General features: G+C 44.0%; 1 protein-coding gene and 1 non-coding gene across 3 annotated transcripts in view; both read left to right on the forward strand.

Annotated features, from left to right (window-relative positions):
• The first annotated feature begins 1,538 nt into the window (after positions 1-1,538).
• TRNAC-ACA (transfer RNA cysteine (anticodon ACA)) lies at positions 1,539-1,610 on the forward strand. Its single transcript has one exon. It is a non-coding gene; the product is annotated as a tRNA-Cys (tRNA).
• Positions 1,611-6,795: 5,185 nt separating this feature from the next.
• The window catches only part of C1QTNF7 (C1q and TNF related 7), a 125,334-nt gene continuing 110,854 nt past the window's right edge, over positions 6,796-21,275 (forward strand). The window contains exons 1-2 of one of the 2 annotated variants that reach the window (XM_060417683.1): positions 6,796-7,114; positions 11,357-11,491. Coding sequence is in view for 1 of the 2 variants with exons in the window: in XM_004009997.6 (XP_004010046.1) it covers positions 7,102-7,114 (13 nt within the window). In the remaining variant the exon portion in view is untranslated. The remainder of the gene's footprint in view (positions 7,115-11,356; positions 11,492-21,275) is intronic. The other variant, XM_004009997.6, reaches the window with a different exon arrangement.

The following is a 21,275-nucleotide window of genomic DNA, read 5'->3' on the forward strand; positions in this document are numbered from 1 at the left end:
ACAAATAAGCTGTCTCTTTTCCTAATTTAGACTATTCTCACCAGGCAGATCTGCTACCTTATATCACCAAGAAAGCAAAACAAGGGCCTTCAGATTGGGTCCCCATGACCAAAACTCATAAAAGGTGAGCTGGAGACTTCAGGCTGAAAGAAGTGTCTTCTGCTCCATCTGCGCCTCTCACACCCAACAGTGATGAGCAGACAGTACACATCTGTGTACCACCTGCCAATTGGGAGAGGAGCAGTATCTCCTGTGTGGCTACACCTTGAAGTCAGGATTGAATTACATACAGTCAGCCCTCCATATCCATGTGTTCCACATCTGCAGATTCAATCAACCACAAATAGAAAAAAAAATTTTTTTTTAATTCAGAAAGTTCCCAAAAGCAAAATTTGAATTTGCTGCACACGAGCAAATGTTTACATAACATCTGCACTATATTTACAACTATTTACATAGTATTTACATTGTGTTAGATATTGTAAGTATTCTGGAGATGATATAAAGTATACAGGAAAAATGTGATAGGTTATATGCAAATTTTAATACTACGTCATTTTACGTAAGAGACTTGGGCATGCTCAGATTTTGGCATCTGCCAGGGTCCTGGTTGCTGAGATGGTAAAGAATCCACCTGCAATGCAGGAGACCTGGATTTGATCCTTGTGTTGGGAAGATCCCCTGGAGAAGGAAATGGCAACCCACTCCAGTATTCTAGCCTGGAGACTTCCATGGACATAAGAGCCTGACTGGCTACAGTCCATGGGGTCACAAAGACTGAACAACTAATTTACCAAGGTCCTGGAACCAGTCCCCTAGATACTGAAGGATAACTGTGTTTCCTACCACTCTCAATAAATAACATTTTATTTGGTCTCCAATCTCCAAACTTTAATAACCTCTTCCAAGAGGAAGACAGTTTCCCAACAAGGTTCATTTCTCCTTTGGCCTCTTCCTCAACATCTTCACATGTTTGACAAAATTCAGCAAAGGCTTGATTATAAAATCCAGATGAAGCCACCTGGGTTTCAGGATATAATTTGAAACTTGGCTGCTTTATGCACGCAAAAGAAAAGAAACAAAGTCAACTATAAGAACACAAAGCGTAATAAATGAAAAATGTTCAAACTTTATATTCAGATAGGGAAGTGAATATATTCCAAAGAAAACAATCTGCTGCCTCTAAGAAATTAGAGTATTTTTCAGAGGTAATCAGTACTCATCTCCAGGGCAATGGATACTAAGGAAAATACATGATGTATGCATATTCTCTTTATTTGGCATGAAAAATGTGCTTTAACCAGCATTTAAAACTTCAGGTACTGCAACCAGGCAATCTAAGTTCAAATCCCAGTTTTTCTATTTACTGGCTGTGTGATCTGGAATTAGTCCTGTAACCTCTCTGAACTCTAGGTTCCCAACCATAAAATAAGAATAAAGTTAGTATCTACCTTATAGAATTGTTGAAAGAATGAAATGAGTTAACACATTTACAGAGCAATAAAACAATCCCTAGTACATAGCTAGTGCTCAGGGCTTCCCTGGTGGCTCAGAGGTTAAAGCGTCTGCCTACAATGCGGAAGACCCGGGTTCGATCCCTGGGTTGGGAAGATCCCCTGGAGAAGGAAATGGCAACCCACTCCAGTATTCTTGCCTGGAGAATCCCATGGACTGAGGAGCCTGGTGGGCTGCAGTCCACGTGGTCACAAAGAGTCGGACACGACTGAGCGACTTCACCTCACTTCAGCTGGTGCTCAATGAATGTTTGTAATGATCATTGCTGTTGCTTTTAAATAGTAGAAGAGAAAAAGGTCTGGCTCTTTTTTGAAAGAGTTTGTGGAATGAAGAAAGCCACGTGTCTATTGGGAATTGCTCAAAATACCTGAGGTAGAAACAAAATGTATCCACTAGACCTTTCTGTACCTCCACCTGGAGCAGTTCAAAACTGGTATAAAAAAAGAAAAAATATGGCCTGAGTAGAGGGTAATTCTCAGAAAAATTAGCTCTCAACTAGTATTAATGAGATAGTCACCCATTCCTACAGAGAAGCAGCCTGGAACAGTCAATGTCAAAAGGATGGCTTTGTGTACACACAGTAAAACAAATGTTTGGGTAATGGAGTTTATACCAGTTAGAAGCTAAGGAGAGTACTTAATTTGTAACTTGGAATTTATAACTTTCTTTATCCCCTGCTTTGAAGGTTGCTTGTAAAATCTGACAAGGAAGTATTGACAACTTTCTTAATAAATGCATATATTTTAGAAGACAGGGAATAAATTCTGTTTTCAACATCAATTTTGGTCTCTAATCTTATCATGGTTTCCAGTTTATTTTTCCCATCAGCACACAATGCAGAAAACCTAAATTTATAGAAATACAACTGGCTTTTAGCTAGATTCACTTTGCAAGACCAAGAAAGTGGGAAATAATGCCTAATATAAAAATAACTATCATTTGTTGAGCACTTATTATTGTGTTAGGCCCTTTCTGCATTTTTACATCTATTATCTCAATCAGTATTCTAAGAATCTTTCAAGATAGCTATGTGTATTAGAATAACTGATGCTAGCTAATTCTTACAAATTAACCCACTCAGAGGGGGAACTCAGTATAGATTTGTGTGCATGGTAAATCACTTCAGCCATGTCCAACTCTTTGTGACCCATGGACTGTAGCCCACCAGGCTCCACTGTCCATGGGGATTCTCCAGGCAAGAGTACTGGAGTGGGTTGCCATGCCCTCCTCCAGGGTCTCTTCCTGACCCAGGAATCAAACCAGTGTCTCTTAAAGTCTCCTGCATTGGCAGTTGGGTTCTTTACCACTAGGGCCACCTGGGAACTCCCCCCGACCCAGTACACATTTGCATATTACTAAATAATGTCTGCTGCAGGCCAGGTGAGTCTCCTAGGTAGCACTCTTCTAAGGGATGCCTTGCGGTGTGGGGTTCCTTCTATTATGGGGTTCCAGCACCTCTGAGTCTTTTGCTTCTTGCTCTATAGACAGGGGAGAGAGGAAGAACGTGGAGGAGGCATAGTGCAAGCAAATGCAAGCCGCCCAGTCGTGTCTGACTCTTTGGGCCCCATGGTCTATACAGTCCATGGAATTCTCCAGGCCAAAATACTGGAGTGGGTAGCCTTTCCCTTCTCCAGGGGATCTTCCCAACCCAGGGATCAAACCCAGGTCTCTCGCATTGCAGGCAGATTCTTTACCAGCTGAGCCACAAGGGAAGCCCAAGAATACTGGAATGGGTAGCCTATCCCTTCTCCAGCGGATCTTCGCGCCCAGGAATCAAATCAGGGTCTCCTGCATTGCAGGCAAATTCTTTATCAACTGTGCTATCAGGGAATATCAGTTTCTAAATACTGCAGCCCGTAATTAATCTATATTACTTCTGCTTACACGCCATTAGTCAGATTGCAAGGGAGGCTGGGAAATGGTGAGGAAAATGCAGACACCAGTAAATACTAAAAGTATCTGCCATGTAACTTAGCCTGTGGTCATGGAATATATTTCCTTCCCTCTCTTTAAAAACAGAGCACACTTAACTCCTTTCAAAGGAAACAATTTCGACTTCCATCTGGTCACTGCAACCAGCTGAGAGTCCAGGTCTTCTGGGTTCTGTGAATTTCTTGTTGTTAAGTCCAGATACAACATCTTTCTTGATATCTATCTATTTGACTGTGCTGAGTCTTAGTTGCGGCAGGCAGGATCTTCTAGTCTTCACTGCGAAATGTGGAAGCTTTAGTTGTGGCATTGGGATCTAGCTACCTGCCTGGGAATCAAACCCTGGCCCCGCTGTATTGGGAGCATGGAGTCTTAGCCACTGGTCCACCAGGGAAGTCCCATGGATGCGGCATCTCTTGATTCAGTGTCCTATGAATGAAAAGGAAAGTGATGGAGAAACCAAAGGACAAATGTATTCTCTCTCATACATACACACAATACAAACGGTATAACAGCAACAGAATAACCATAATAAAAATCCCCATCCAGGGAAGGAAAAATGACAGAAATCACAGCAGCACTGATGCTACACGCGGCCAGGCTGATATACCCACCCTCTACCTTGTGGACAGAGAAGGTTCTGGATGCGGCCTTGGATCTGCTCTTTTGGGGAACTCCTTTGTTTTTCTCAATGACCAGCAGTTCCTCTACCTCTAAGATGTGTGTTTAAGAGCCAGCCCTCCGGGCAGTCCACTTCTTATTTGTGGAAGAAGTTATTTTCATTCTTTCATGACATTTTCCATATAGGTTTATGGTTATTTTAGCAACGTAAGTCCCTCAAAAAATCTTCAGGCTCTTGCAAGCCATTAAATCTTGTACTGTCTCTGTATTCCCTTTTATTTCTCTTTGTAACTTAGCTGTTTCATTCCTGGACTCATGTCACTCTTGAAACATTTGCCAAATGCAGTCAATAGTGGCCAACACACACAACTAATGATGTTTGCCCAATTTTCTCCTTCTGGAGCTACAAGGTTACTTGGCGCATATGAACTTTCACGTTATGGCAGGTGTTAATTTCATCAAATGTGCTGTCACTGCAAAACACAGAGTCTCATCTTTCCAGCATTTGGTATCAAATTAACACCTACTTCCTGACTATTAGGCCAATGCCACCAAGTTTAAGATTTTGCTAGCAGTATCCCTTGTGCATTACCGATTTTGGTAGTTGTCAGGGGAGATAACTCTAGGTGCTGAGACAAATCACAATGATCCCATAATCAGGTCTTACTAAGTACCTTATACATGTTGTTGTCCAGTTGTCAACCCCATGGACTGCAGCATACCAGGCTCCCCTGTCCTCCACTGTCTCCTGGAGTTTACTCAAATTCATGTCCATTGAGTCAGTGATGCCATCCAACCTCTGCCACCTTCATCTCCTTTTGCCTTCAGTCTTTCCCAGCAACAAGGTCTTTTCCAAAGAGCTGTCTCTTTGCATCAGGTAGCCAAAGTATTGGAGCTTTGGCTTCAGCATCAGTCCTTCCAGTGAACATTCCAGGTTGATTTCCTTTAGGACTGACTGATTTGATCTTATTGCAATCAAAAGGACTCTCAAGTACCAATCCAAAGGACTTCTCCAGTACCACAATGTGAAAGCATCAATTCTTTGCCACACAGCCTTCTTTAAGATGTTTATTAGTATTACTGAAAATGCAGTATTAGGTGTTATATGCAAATTAGTTGTTTGAACATAATTGTGTTTAATCTTTCTTAATTAAAGAAACCAGCTCAAAGAAATTGGGCTTCCCCTGTGGTTCAGTGGTAAAGAATCTGTCTGCAATGCAGGAGCTGCAGAAGCTACAGGTTCTATCCCTGGGCTGGGAAGATCCCCTGGAGGAGGGCATGGCAACCCACTCCAGTATTCCTGCCTGGAGAATCCCAGGGATGGAGGAGCTTGGTGGGCTATAGTCCATAAAGTAGCAAAGAGTTGGATATGAGTGAAGGGACTGAGAAGAAAGAAAGTAAGTAACACATCAGAGTTCACATATCTGGGATAACTGATCCAAGTCTATGACACCACCTATGCTTGTGTCTCTGGACGGCTACACAGTATAAGCCAAAACAAAAATATGTTCCACCATGTTCTCTGCTTCTATAGCAAAGGAAACCCGAGCATTCCCTGAAGCTGTAGATCCCTTCTCTCTTCGCACTATTTCAGAGGCATTACCCTCTATCCATAGAAAAATAAGAGTTACTGAAGACAACTCAAAAACCCAGTGGAAAAATAATCCGTAATTTTTGAAACAATGAATGAGGTTCTTGTCTTGAAATTTGTTTGCATAAGTTTACACAGTGAGCTTACTTAATAGATCGTGCCTCTGTCAATATTTCTCCGCCATTTCTCTGCCAAATGGTTTATTTAATGAATGCTTTCTGTATTCATTTAGGGAATTTTATTATGTCATAAACATTCATTAAATCTGGCAAAGGTGCACACTGTCCAATGTTTACTCTCTGTACAAGCTTCCACATATTAACTTTCCCTTCTGGAACATAAATGCAAACCAAAATTGTCACAATCATTACTTGATCTGAACCCATGCAATATTTTATTCATTCAGTAAATGTTTATTAAATATTTGCCATCTATCGAGTGCTAAGCAAGACATGCTTTAAGATAGACTATAAATATTTTTAAATCACCAGTTTCAGTTGACCACACTTGAAGCTGGCTGAAATTTCAACTCACAAATGTGTGTGTGTGTGTGTGTGTGCGTGCATGTATCTGTATGTCTAATGGCAGTTGGGGAAGGGTGGTGAAAATAGTAAAAACTGCTAACAGCGATTACAGGTCTAATGTCAGAAGATTTATTCAGCTACATGGATATAGACTGCAAAACAAATTTTCCTTCCCAGAGACAATAATTTTCTTGCAGAATGCAAATAACATCATTTTAGATAGTTTCCTCTCTTAGTAAAACACAGTGTACACTAATTTAAATTTTCAAACAGCTGCATTAGGGAGAAATTGTATGGATATAATTGCTAGTAAAAGTGATGTTTAAACACAATTTCACTAGCATCACTGTTCCATAAATAGGGACCTAAACTTTCCTATGTGCTATTTGCTTCCAATAAAGTGATACCACTTGGTCTTAAAGCATCACTTTAAAAGGCAAAAGCCACTTGAAGGAACATGGTGAGGAGAGCAATGGATAAAAGAGAGAAATAGAACCATTTAGATATCCGAAACCCTCGCTTTTCATTTGCCTCAGCCTGGGGTTTGCAGGACGTCACCCACTCCCACTCATTCCTAACAAGAGTATATATTAAGCTCTTTGAAATGTGAGTATTATGGGAAGGATCGCAGTTGCTTTAAATTATAGAAGTTGGCAAGTGCCTGGGAGGAGCAGGAGGTTGTTTAAACCGAGAAAGACAGTTGCAAAACTTTGTACAACAGTATGAGCTCCAGGCTTCAAAAGTATTCTCACGCGCGGACCAGCACTTTATTTTTCATCAAGCTATTTTTTGAGTTGTTTTGAAGCCGCTTCAAATAATAAACACATATTTCTGCTGGAAACATTGTTTAATGGTTTCTGAATTCATGGGACAAGAGAAGCAAGAAAGCCTCATGATTTGGTGGAAGGTTTGATATCAGCAATGCCTAGAAAAGGTAAGCTTCCCTTTTCTCTGCGTTTTTTCTCTTTTTTTTTCCCACCCCCCCTCCTGTTGGCTTTCATCAACAATATTTACTGAAAGGATTTAAGACGGCTACTTGTAGGGAAATGGGGAACTTGTAGAAAGTATGTCAACAAATGATAAGTCAGAGGTCGGAAATCCTCAGCTGTGGTGTTTTCTCCCACTTTCTATTCTGCTTGTCACAGGAACCTCTGTGAACCATTTTTGAGTCTATGAAAAATGCCATTTCTCTCAGAAATTGTGTGCAGGTCTCCAATCTGATGTGCCCAGCATTTGCCAGTGTGCTGACGGGCTCATGTATTGCCAAGGTCACAGTGTATGTTTTCTTATCCCGTTATAGGCAATTTAACTTCCGAAACCGTGATCTTGCTATTAACTCAGAAATCTTTCCCATGGAAGACTGTAACATTAGTCCAGAAATTCTCTGAATTGTGCTTATAAGCTTGTTCTACAGCCTACGTTTTTTAAAAGTTAAATAAATCATTTGGCTTCTCTTTTGGAGTGACAAGACTGTTACAGATATTATATCCTGGGGAGGGAGAAAGAGTTCAGCTCAAAATCTGCGAAGTCGTGGTTGATAGGCAATGCTGTGGACTGGATCGGGTGGCTGGGTCTTCCTGGTTGTGCCTCAGAAGCAGGTAGGAGGAAGAGAGTTTATGACAGTGCTGTTTTTCTGCACCAGGATCGTAGGAGAAGCATCTGTGGTTTTAGATGAAGGGGAACGTAGGTGATGTGTGTTTCTGTTTCCTTGAGAAAGTCTGTGATATCAGTCTTGCCATCGTTTCAAGAGAGAGTTCCAGATGCAAAAACACTTGATACAGAACAAAAGAGATTTGCAAATGTGCCCCCCAACCCCGCGCATGCAGGTTGAGATTTTATCAGAGCTCACATTCATTCCTCAAGCACACACATGAACTTGCAGGCAGAGGTTAGAAAACCCTGTGCGTTTGCTGAAGTCTGAGTGGTTTGGGACACTAAGCTGACCTCGATCTGTGAAACCCACTGCTGGCAGAAACTGATCACAGGTCTCTCAGGCCTGAGTGAGAAAGTGGGGTGCTCCCAGGAGCCCTGGCTCTCGGCGTCCAAAGGGCTCTATCTGCTTTTCGGGTACCAGCAGTTGATCTGTTTCTGGAAAGCTTTTCCTTCTGCGTCAAATTCTAATGACATGAAGTGGATTACAGTGGCTTCCCCGCCTTTTGGGGTTCTTGGGGATGGGAGAGAGATTAAGCTCAGACGGAAGGACAGGGATTGTAGAGAAACTGAGAAGGCAGCTCCACCTGCTCACTGGCAAGGTGGTGGGGAGAAAGCTTAGCCCTTTTCGCCATCCCCGTGGGTGAGCGGAGGAAGTCGGACCCCTGCCTTGCCCCTTCACTGTCCCTGTTGCTTCCCTCTCCCCTTCCTGGGCGATCCACGCCAGCCACGCAACCTCCAGAGGCGGAACAGTGGGTTGGACAGACAGGCTAGCATCTCCTCCTTCTCGTCCTCTCCGACCATTCCCAGGCCAGTTGGGGAAGCCCCCGCCCTATTTGGAGGGGGTCTCCAGGACCCCACCCCGTGACCTCATTGCAGGCAGCCGCGGAGCTGGGATGGCCAGGGGTTGCGTGGCGCCTGAGTGCACCCCGGGGATGGGTGCGGCCACGCGCGCGGCGTGGCGTGAGGGACTCGCCCCGGGATGGAGGGCGCACTTCCCATCTCGGGCTCCCACAGAGGCTGGCGGCATTTCTGGAAGCCAGAGGCCCCAGGCCCCACCTCTGGGCCCTGAGGAGGCCCCAGAGAGGACCAAAACAAAAAGGCAATTAGAGTTGCTAATGAAGCCCCAAGCCAGATGACTCATCTGGGGCGCAGCCACAGGGGGCGGGAGTCGGGGTGTGGGGCTTTGTGATGAAACCTGGAAAAGACGGGTCAGGGTTGTCCCCAAAAAGGATGGTGAGGTACGGCCCAGTGTGACCTAATCGTGCCTCCTCACCTCAGAGGCTGGGACAGAGGCCACATCTGTGAGGGACGAGAGCGTTAACTAATGAACTGCCAGAGTGCGATCGCCACGCTGTCTGAACCTTGAAAAACGTTGGAACCAGACTTAGACCAGGTTGCCAGCTACAGCAGCACACCCCAAGTCCATGGATCTGGACCTGGGAAGCCCCAGACTCGGGACTCAGCCACTCGGGCGCCTGGGGAGGAGACACTATTGCAACTCAGTAGACCTTAATTATGTGTCCACGAGGTCCAGAAGCTTTGCCGGGGCTCGTGAACTTGGCCCTTGATGGAGACACCAAGTGGTAACAGCCTGGAAGGTTTATGGAAAACTTAAGAGGGGCTTTGTAAATCAGCCTACTGAAATCAAAGAGAGCTTCTAGCTGCATCTGAGGTAGACCTTGGCAGAGGAGTGAAATATCATGGAGAGACCAGAGGGTCAAGAGCATCTAGGCAGAAGCCAAGGAGCAAAGAGAGATTAAAGGTCATGGCTGCTCCCAGGGAGGTGGTGAGGCTCTGTTTCCCCAAGTGTATTTCAGGTCAGTTTCATGGGTCATTAATAAGAGGATAACCAGAAGCACCGCCTGGTCAGGCAAATATGGGAAAGCCTAAAAATATACACCACAGAGGACCAAGAACTCAGGCTACAGGATCCCAAACATGTGACTCAAATCCAAACTCCACCCCTTACCTGCCTTGTAAACTTGGACCCAGATGGCTCCATCTGTCAAATGAGGACCATTATCTGCATTCTTATAAGGACATTTGGAAGATTTAATTAGAGTGTTAATGAAAAAGGCCTACTATCAAAGTGTCTGGTCAAAGTCGTGGGGCCAAAGTGTCTGGCCCCTTGAACATTAGTTATTCTGACTAGCTATTAGATGCTACTTTCTTTGCTGCAGGAATCCTCACATGTTTTATTTCCTTGGTTTGTCCTCTATCTTTCCATGAGTGGGTCATTAGAATCTAATATTTTCTAATTCATTAGAATATGAGACCACTTTTTTTTTTGGTCCCCAAAAAGTGTCACACATGGTGAACTCAAAATGCATGCTGGAATATGGTTGGGTTGGCCCAAGGAGTTGAGACTACCAAGGCCTGCAAGCCCATGAAGTCTTCCAAGATTTAATCAAAATTTATCAGTCTTCTCCTGCCACTGCATGAATGCCACCCTATTACAATGAAACAGAAACCCCAAAACTGAGTTTCTCCTATCTAAAAAATTGAGTTTGTCTCCTTAAAACTATTGTCAGTTTTTATAAGGAAGAGAAAAATAAGAGCAAAGCAAATTCTTTCACTTTCACACCCAAAAGGCCAACCTCTGCCTCTGGTTTGAGGGTCTATATTTGGTGGGCAAAGGCAAGGACATAAGCTAGAATAAAACATGATCCCATCTTCAAGGAGCCATCAGTCAGAATGTTGTTCAGTCACTAAGTTGTGTCCGACTCTTTGGGACCCCATGGACTGCAGCACATCAGGCTTTACCATCTCCAGAGTTTACCATCTCCCAGAGTTTGCTCAAACTCATGACCATTGAGTCAATGACTCTGTCAATCAGGTAGAGAAAATAAAGTGTGTGTTCTCATTTCTAAAATGTGAAATTATGTTTTCAAGGAAGAGTATAGGAGGGGCTCAACGTGAATTCTGGAAAAGCGAGACCTCAAGTCTCTGGAATGATCAGAGCAATAACTAACTTTCTTTGACGTTTACCAAGTGTGAGAAACTGCGCTAAGTACTTTGCAATGATAACTCATGTGCACTTTATAAGGCTATAAGGTGAATGTTGACTTGCCCATTTCACAGATGAACAAACTAAGCCCTAGAGAAAGGCAGTAATCTGCCTGAAGTCTTCCAGGAAGTAGAGTTATCATCTCAAACTCAGGTCCATCTGATTCTCTGTATCCCTCACCCAGGAAAGGCTTTTCAGAGGAGATGTGTGGCCTTGAAGGATGGATACAGATTAATGGGAGGGGAATTTCAGGCGGTGAGAAGAAAATTAACAAAGTCATGAAAGAGATCAGTATGGGGAGTGTCAGAAAATCCACCTGATGGAACAAAGGGTATGCATAGAAAGAAGAGGGAAATGAGCTCAAAAGGCTTGGTTAGATCTTAAAAGTTTTCATTGTCTGTGTGTTCAGTCGTGTTTGATTCTTTGTGACCCCATAGACTGTAGCCTATCAGGCTCCTCTGTCCATGGGATTCTCCAGGCAAGAATACTGGAGTGGGTTGCCATTTCCTTCTCCAGATGATCTTCCTGACCCAGGGATCAAACCCTCATCTCTTGAGTCTCCTGAATTGGCAGGTGGATTCTTTACCATTTTGGCACCTACAAGAACAAAAATTTGATGTTTGGTGGTGGATGTTAACTAGACTTACTGTGGTGAGTATTCCACAACACATACAAATGTTGAATCGTTATGTTGTACACCTAAAGCTAATAGAATGTTCTATGTTAATTGTATCTGAACTAAAAAACAGAAAAAAATAATAAAATTCTAAAAAAGAAAAAAAAATAGTTAGCTAGAAAATGCCCAAAAAGACATTACAAAAATGTTGGCAAATGCTGTTATAGAAATGTGTAATTGATGAAAATTTATGTTATTTTCTGGGGAAAAAAAAAAAAAAGACTTGGTTGAAAAAAAAAAAAAAAAGATGTGTTTGGAATCAGATCATAGAAAGCCTTGAATGCCAAACCACAAAGTTTGGATTTCTTTAATACAGGAATCATTAAAACTTTGTAAACAAGAAAGTAACAGCCTGGCAGTGCTTTAGAGCAAATAAGTGAAGATGATTAGTGCAGCAGGGGCAAAGAGGAAACCTCCAGTTACTGGGAAGCCATGTTTGTCCAGGTGGGAGACAGCAGTTGTTTGCTCCCACAATCCCTAAGGGATGCGGATGCTCGTCAGACCCAGGCTCCTAATTCTGCTACCCCAAAGCCATGACCACCACAGTGATCTTTCCAAGCAACGACCTTGAGGCCTTACTACATCCAGATTTAACCCTTGCAATAACAGGGGGTGGAATGGAAGGAGCAAGAGGGGCAGGCAGACCTCTGAGGGCCTTCTCAGCTTTCAGACTCCATGGAGCTAAAAACTCCGAGTGCTTTTATGGACATCATTACCCATACATTTCACCATTCAATCACCAGTTTCCAGACTTGTTCCTACAAACAGGCCTGTTTCCAAAAGAACTTGAGAGTCTACAAAATTTTTATGAGTTTACAGCTATAGCAATTGCATAATAATAAGATTGGCGTGCAGGGATTACAGGAGGATTTCTTTTCGTATATTCCTTCAGGATAAATTTTTATCCATCTTCTTGGCTGTCTGCCTTTTGCAGAAATTCAGCTGTCCCCCCCTTGTGTCCGAGAACACTTATTGTGGTGCGATACCACCCCAGGATCTTGTGCGGGGTTGGGGATTTTTTTTTTTTTTTTTTGCTGTGCTGAGTCTTTGTTGCTGTGAGGCCTTTTCCCTAGCTGTGGGGAGCAGGGGCTACACTTCAGCTGCAGGACACAGGCTTCTCGTTGCAGTGGCTACTCTTATTGTGGCCTTCCCTGACGGCTCAGACGGTGAAGAATCTGCCCACAATGCAGGAGACCAGGGTTCTCTTATTGAGGAGCACAGGCGCTAGGGTGCTTGGGTTTCAGTAGTTCGTACATGGGCTCAGTAGTTGCAATTTGTGAACTGTAGCTCAGTCTCAATAGTCGTGGTTCACAGGCTTAGTTGCTCCACAGCATGTGGGATCTTCCCAGATGGCAGGCGGATTCTTTACCGCTGAGCCACCCAGGGAGCCCCCTTGTGGTGCTTTGAATAATAGTTATTCGTGCTGAGGTCCTATGACTCCCACCAGCTCCCACATGGGAAATGGCAGCCCACTCCAGTACTCTTTGCCTGAAGAATCCCATGGGCAGAGAAGCCTGGTGGGATGGGGGCCACAGGGTTGCAAAGAGTTGAACACGACTGAAGCGACTTAGCACTCAGCACTCAGCTCCCACAGAGGGTGAGCTTCAGAGAGCAAGAATGAAATCATCTAGATTTTCCAGTGCCTTACAACTCTAGCAGATCTGAATCAATCTACAAACACAGGTCTGCAAGAAATCTCACATTTTTCCATTTTATTTCGTACAACATAAATCTGATTCCAAGAGTTCGTGACAGCAGGAAGTTTAGTTTCAAAAGTGATCAGGCTCCTACCCCCACCGTCACCAGAACTGGGGAGGTCTTCCTTCAGAGCACTGTGCGCTCGCTTATAAATTGCCTGTCCCTTTGATGTCTGTGTACTCAGCTTTCCAGCCCTACTTATGAAGTGAGGGTCACTGTCCAGCCGGGAAGCTGGGGTCCAAGTGGTCCTCAGCTGTCCTGTCCTCTGCAGTCTGGCCACAACGTTTCCACTTCTCACGGATGCCCTGGTCCCCTGGGGAAGTCCCCCATCAAAAGCCCTGCATTCTTGCCTTTCCCAGCGTCTACTCTTGGACTTGGGTTTAGGAAAGAAAGGAAGAAATATTATTTTCAAGAAATGTCTGCTTCCTGCTCTGCCTGTATAACCTTGAAACAAAGGAGCCCAAAGAGCCAGGCAACCTTCTTGCGATAAGTTGGGAGTAGAGAACACATATGAATAGGTATTTCCCTAAGTTATTTTGTCATATAACCCAACAGGCATTCAGCAGTGGGAGTAGAGTACATCTGCTGATAACCGATGAAACGGCATCTCCAAAGTTGCTCAGTTGATCACCAGAGCTTATCAGGCTTTTTATTAAGAACCTACTATGTGCCGGTACCTTGCCTATATTGTCCACATGTCCCCATTTTTCAGATGAGAGAGGTGGATCACTTACTTAACACCCTACGAGCACTGTAGGGCAGCATAGGTAGTTAAATTCCAGCTGTACTCATCTCCAAAACCCACACCCTTCCGACCCTGCCACATGGACTCTGGCAAGGATTCCTGATTCTCTAACTAGCAGTTCAGAGCCCTGGTATTGACTCATCCCAGAGGAGACATTTCCAATTAACATTTTTTTTTAATTTATTTTGGTAAAGTAAAGTTGATTTACAATGCTGTGCCAATTTCTGCTGTATAGCAAAGTGATCAGTTATGCATACACACACATACATATAAACATTTTTCATATTCTTTTCCATGGTGATTTATCACAAGGTGTTGGATCTAGTTCCCTGTGCTTTACGGCGGTGAGACCTTGTTGTTTATCCATTCTCTGTATAATAGTTTGCCTCTGCTAACGCCAAACTCCTAATCTATTCCTCCCCAACCTCCTCTCCCTTGGCAACCTATAGATCTCTTCTCTACAACATTTGTTTTAAGTGGAGTTTTTTTCACCATGAACATAGTCTGACTCTGTTTGAAATACTGACAATCTCATGGAATGGCATTTTACCCCATCTCATCAGCCATCTGTGAGGCAGCAGGGATGGAGACTTAATCCTATTTGAAAGATGAGAGCAAGGCAAAGTGACCTGTCCACGGCCAAAGGACTAGACGGGAGCTCAAAGTCCCACATGCATTTCTCAGTCTGTCTCCCCAGCAAGGAGGGGAGTTAGTCCTAATTAATCAGAAGTCATCTATAAGACAGCGTTAAATATTTGCACGTTTAGTGCCTGCTCATACGGCCCGTAACAGAAAATCATAGCTGACACTATTGCCTTAAAACGCATCCTGCTAGATGTACACAAATGATATTTGAGAGGTGTCATTAAAACTTCACTTGGTGGGCTTGCCAATTGCCAGCATCCTCAAACCAGGTTACTCTCTTAAACTAGTAAGTTATTTTTTTCAGTTTCTTACTTGCACCTTTAAATTTTTTTGGAAAAAGACTTCTTTAGGTAATTTTGACCCCAGGCTGCTGTAAAATCTAATTCGAAATCGGTAGCATCTCAGTGTAGGGATTCTTTGAGTTACCAACCCATTTTATTTTATCACGGGTGTTCATATGCATTCCTCCGATCCTTCGCCTCACCTCTCTTCCTTTCCGATAAAGACCGCATTTCTTGGTATGATCCTGGATGGGTGGGGGTCTTGAAAATCTGTCTCTTGCCCCCTTCCTCATCCCCTTTATCCCTACTGCTGGCCTCCATATATCCATATACCCATGTATACCAAATACCAGAGACTGGGTGCTTTAAACAACAGAAATTGATTTTCTTACAGTTCTGGAAGCTAGAAGTTCAAGACCAAGGTGCCATAGGTTTGATACCTTCTGAGGCCTCTCTCCTTGGCTTGCAGACAGCCGCTTTCCCACTGTGTCCTCATGTGGCCATTTTTCTGTAGAGAGCATGTGGTCAAGTTCCCCCTCTTATAAGAACACTGGTCAGATCAGATTAGGGCCCATCCTCAGGCCCTCATTTTATCTTGATCACTCCTTTAAAGGCCTTATCTCCAAGTACAGTCAGCTGGTGAGGTACGTCAACAGGTAACTTTCAGGGAAGCCCCGTTCGCTGCAGAACACCCCAAAAGCTATGCACAGTGAAGTCATCACAGTTTCCAGTCCTTCCTTCTCTCCGTGTGACGTAGGTTTAAAGAGTCACGTCTATTCCCTTTGCATGAATTATGTTGAACCATATGCAACGGCTGACCTTCAACCATTCTATTGCGTGCATGCTGTGAGCTAATCATGTCTGATTCTTTGTGACTCTTTGGACAATAGTCTGCCAGACTCCTCAGTCCATGGGATTGCCCGGACAAGGATACTGGAATGAGCTGCCACGCCTTTCTCTAAGGGACCTTCCCAACCCAGGGATCAAACCTGCCTTGGCAGACTCTTCACCACTAGTGCCACCTGGGAAACCCTACACAAAATGGCAATTTTATATTACTCCAGTACAACCTAGAGACATAAAAACTCTCATTTCCTGAAAACAATTTAGGGACAAAGTCCTTATAATATTACAGAAATTGTCATATTTCCATCCTCCTGTCTTTTCTTGAGTCTGAGATGAAATGGCCCCAGACAAACTTTGAGAATTTATCCACACTACAAACTCCACCTTCAGCTTCAACACCAATCATAGCAAAATGTTCATTTTTTGTAAGGCAGCCCTGGGCTTCCCTGGCTCAGCTGGTAAAGAATTCACCTGTAATGCGGGAGACCTGGGTTCTCTCCCTGGGTTGGGAAGATCCCCTGGAGAAGGGAAAGGCTACCCACTCCAATATTCTTGGGCTTCCCTTGTGGCTCAGCTGATAAAGAATCTGCCTGCTGTGCAGGAGACCTCAGTTCGATCCCTGGGTTGGGAATATCCCTGGAGAAGGGAAAGGCTACCCACTCCAGTATTCTGGCCTGGAGAATTCCATGGACTGTATAGTCCATGGGGTCACAAAGAATTGGATACTCTTTGCTACTTTCACTTTCCATTAAAATACCACCAGTCACCAGAAAGTTCTTTCTTATGCCAGAATCTGACCCTTTTAAATGTTTCTCCACTGGTCTTGTTCTATTTTTAGAAGTAGCAGGAATACCACCACTTTCCTCTGGCTTCTTATACATTTAAAGACCATCACCATCTGCCTACCTAACCCTCTCCAGGGTCTCCCTGGACTTGCAGGGAGAAATTTCCCTGACACTATGTGGTTCACCAAACATACCCACGCCCCTCTGGAAACAACGTCCAGACCTCGACACCGGATACCAGATGACTTTCACAGTCAGTGCTAACTCCACATCAGTTTCCTGGGATGGGTGGCAGCTATGCAGAAACCTGTATGGAGAAATAATCTGAACCCAATCTAGGGTTCGCAGGAAAGAATGTAAAATTCAATTAGCGATAGCTTAAGGAGAAGCAGATACTCTCCAGAACTGCTTTAACTGTTAATACTACACTGGACACTATCTGACAGTCCAGGTCACAGGGAAGCTATTACTCTGTGATTTAAATACTCTGTTTTCCTTAATGCTAAATTTGCATCAGCTTTGCTAGTCAGCCCATTTTGGAAAAAAAAAAAGATCAAGTACGTTGCTCAAATTATTTCTTTTCAGCACCGTCTCTTGCTATGCGGCACGGGCTCTAGGGTGTGGGTTTCATTAGTTACAGTTCCTAGGCTCTGGAGCACAGACTCAGTAAATGTGGCTCACGGGCTTAGTTGTCTGGAATATATGAGATCTTCCCAATCAGGGATCGAATTCATGTCTCCTGTGTTGGCAGGCAGATTCTTTACCACTGAGCCACCAGGGAAGCCCCAGATTATTTTTTCAATTTAGTTCCAGCAAAGCCGATTTTCATCCATGCTGCGGTTCTGCTTTTCTTTCTGCTGCTACTGCTAAGCCGCTTCAGTCGTGTCCAACTCTGTGCGACCCCAGAGATGGCAGCTCACCCGGCTCTCCCATCCCTGGGATTCTCCAGACAAGAATACTGGAGTGGGTTGCCATTTCCTTCTCCTATGCATGAAAGTGAAAAGTGAAAGTGAAGTCGTGTCCGACTCCTAGCGATCCTGTGGACTGCAGCCTACCAGGCTCCTCCATCCATGGGACCTTCCCAGCAAGAGTACTAGAGTGGGTTGCCATTGCCTTCTCCGTAGTTAGCTAAAAAGAATGAGGAATCGGAAATTGTGACCTGCGGGTATGACATGTTCAGTCCTAATCCTTCCTGGCTGTGTGATTGTGGGCAAGTTATCTGAACACTCTGAGCCTCCGTACATCATTGAAAATGAGAAAAATAAGTACCTACTCCAGCTGATCCACTGGTATCTTAAGTAAAATATTATATGAGAAAATGATTGTAAGTCAGAAGATGAAATACACATTCTACTCAGTGTCAGGAGCTGTTGCTTTTGGCCAGCCAGCTCATTTTTTACCTTGGCCTCTTTGAGGGGATTTCTTCTCAATGGACAAACTGACAGCTTCTCTTGTTGCTGTTCAGTCACTCAGTCGTGTCCGACTCTTTGCGACCCCATGGACTGCAGCGTGCCAGGCTCCTCTGTCCTTCTCTATCTCTTGTATTTTGCTCAGATTCATGTCCACTGTGTAGGTGATGCCATCCAACTATCTCATCCTCTGCCGCCCACCTCTTCTATAGCCTTCAATCTTTCCCAGCATCAGGGTCTTTTCTAATGAGTCGACTCTTGGGGATTAAAAACAAAAGTATAAGCAAGAGGCGTGGACACACACTAGGTACGCCGTGAATGGACTTGCATGAGAATATAAACCTGTCAAGGGAAAGCATTCTGGCCAAGACCAAAGTGTTTCCACTGAGCTGTCAAAGTGAAATCCAGAGCGCCTTTCCCTTGTTGTTTTGATTATTCAAGGTCAAAGATGTTTGGTTTGGGATGATTTGTGCTTGCCATCTGCTTACACAAATCGACATTGATGACCTAATGCTTTGCCAGAAAAGAAAATATACCCATCTCTCTGGATGTTGTCAGCCACACGTTATCATAACTCTATACCATACACTCCATCAGGGGCCACACCCGAAATCTACAATGTGGCCGAGACCCAGGGGGCCCTGAAACCACACTCTCCAAACAACATGGGCAGTCATCACCCACCCCTATAGGGCTCTCCAGGGTTACTGTAGTTCTAAGGTACCAGATTTTCAAAATTTTTTTTTGCAGGAAAATCCATGTACCTGGGGTTTTATGTGGCATGTTCCCATTTTAAAAACAATTGCTGTGAACTATTACATCTGGAATGGATAAACAACAAGGTTTTAATTGATAGCACAGGGAACTGTATTCAATATCCTATGATAAGCTATAATGGGAAAGAACCTTAAAAAGAAGAATGTGTACAAGTGGAAAAAAAAATTTGATGTGTCTTAGACCTATAGAAAAGACAATGTCATATTGTTCCATTTAATACAATCTAGAGGCATAAAACGAGTTCCCATTTTCTTCTAAGCAAACCTTCATCAAATCTTCCCAATACACCAGTCAGGCTGGTAAGGTGTTTAACCCTATTTTACAAATGAGACCCAAAGCCTCGACATCAGTTAGCAGTGACACATATGTGGCTTCCCTGGGGCTCAGATAGTAAAGAATCTGCCTGCAAAGCAGGAGACCCAGGTTCAATCCCTGGGTAGGGAAGATCCCCTGGAGAAGGGAATGGCTATCCACTCCAGAATTCTTGCCTGGAGAATTCTATGGACAGAGGAGCCTGGAGGGCTAGAGTCTATAGGGTTGTAGAGTCAGACATGACTAATTTACAAGTAAAACCCAAAGCCTCACCATCAGTTAGCAGTGACGCACATGAACGTGAATACGCGATCCCCTCACCAACAGAGCCGAAGTCTTCCGTCTCTTGAATTTCAGGAAGAAATTTAAACTGTGTGTGGCTGCTCACATGCCCAGAGATGGGCAGATTGGGGTGAACAGTGATTCTCCTGGCCTCTTCTGGTGACTTGAGAGCTCCATATGCCTCGTGGCGGTCCACTCAGGCAGTCACAACAGGGTAACACCGTTGACTGAGGGCTTAAATAACAGAAATGTATTTCCTTGTGGTTCTGGAGGAGGGAAGTCCAAAACTCTCTTTCTGGCTTGCAGGTGATCACCTTCCCACTGTGTCTTCATGTGGCACAGAGAGAGAAAAAGGGAGAGAAATCTGCTGTGATGTCTCTTCCTCTTCTTGTAAGGACATAAATTCTGTCGGATCAGGGCCCCATCTTTATGACCTCATTTAACCTTAATGACTTTCTTAAAGGTCTTGCCTCCAAGTTTAGTCACACTGAAGATTTGACGCTTCAACTTCTGAATTTGGGGTGGGGCACAACTAAATCCATAACACCCAACCTTCTTCTGTGGATAATCAGCCTCTCCTGCCTTTTTCTCTTTTCAAACCCTCACCCTAAATCTTCCTAAATCCACCCAGCCTACATCATTCAGCCATTTCCCTCTTTCAACCCCATTCTTTGAGTCCTGCGATTCATTATTCAACACAGCTTCTCACTTGCTTAACCCCTCTTCACTCATTCTCTCTCTCTCTCTTTTTTTTGGCCCAACAGCATGTGGGATCTGTTCCCCAACCAGAGACTGAGCCCACATTCCCTGCATTGGAAGTGCAGAGTCTTCACCACTGGACCACCAGGGAAGTCCTCACGCCTTCTCCACTTGTTTCTCTCTTCTTTCTCAGCCTTTCTCTTTAATCCCAGCTATCACCTTCTCCAAAGTCCTCCTTCCTCTTCATTTTCTTCTCCAGAACAACCCCCAGAGTGTAAATTCTGTGCTTTTGCCTGCTTGCCTCTGCACTTCAGACCCTGCAGTACGTGTGCACCCTGAGTGGATTGCCCTTGCTACTGAGTCCAAGCCTGATCTTACCATGCGAAAGACTAATGAATAGGAGAGGGATGTGGGGGCAACGAATAGAGACTTTATTCTGAAAAACAGCTGACAGAGAAGGTGGCAGAAAATGTCTCAAAATAACCATCTTATTGGGGTCTGGATGCCAGGTTCTTTTACAGAACCGGGGAGAAGAGCAGTGAGGAACTAAAGTCAAAAGACAATATAAAGAGGATGAGGCAATGAGGAAATCAAGTAAAAAGAGCCATCTGTCTTGCAAAACTTCTCCAGGAATGACCAGCCTCTGGGAAGGGATGTGTTAATCTCATCTTTCTTGCAGCCATACACAGGCGGGCAGGGTCAGATTATCTCTCTGTGAGCTGAACACAAGCATTGTAACAGTCAGGCAGAGGGGCAGGGTCCTCTGATGCAGGCCATTATACATGATTATAACAACAAAGCTCTAAAGCTTTGGCCATCTGATGAGAAGAAATGATTCATCGGAAAAGACCTTGATTCTGGGAAAGATTGAGGGCAGGAAAAGAAGGGAGGGACAGAAGATTAAATGGTTGGATGGTATCATGGACTTAATGGACATGAGTTTGAGCAAACTCCGGGAGATAGTGAAGGACAGGGAAGCCTGATGTGCTGCAGTTCATGGGTTCACAAAGAGACAGACATGACTCAGCGACTGAACAACAACAATGACAATAATAACACAAGCAACACAAAGCAAGTCAAAGAAACAGTTCCAACATGGAATCAGAATTGGTTCTTCTCTGCAACACCCTGAGCAGTGTCTGGGATGTAGCAGAAATCTTGTAAATGTCAGAATGCTCCAGCTATACAAGATTTGAGGCAAGTTAAAAGAATTGTGCAAAATGAAGCAGTTTAAGTGGAAATTAAAAAATCAAAGCCATGAGACAAAAGAAAACAAACTA

This window comes from Ovis aries, chromosome 6 (genome assembly GCF_016772045.2).
Source record: "Ovis aries strain OAR_USU_Benz2616 breed Rambouillet chromosome 6, ARS-UI_Ramb_v3.0, whole genome shotgun sequence".
Lineage (NCBI taxonomy): Eukaryota > Metazoa > Chordata > Mammalia > Artiodactyla > Bovidae > Ovis > Ovis aries.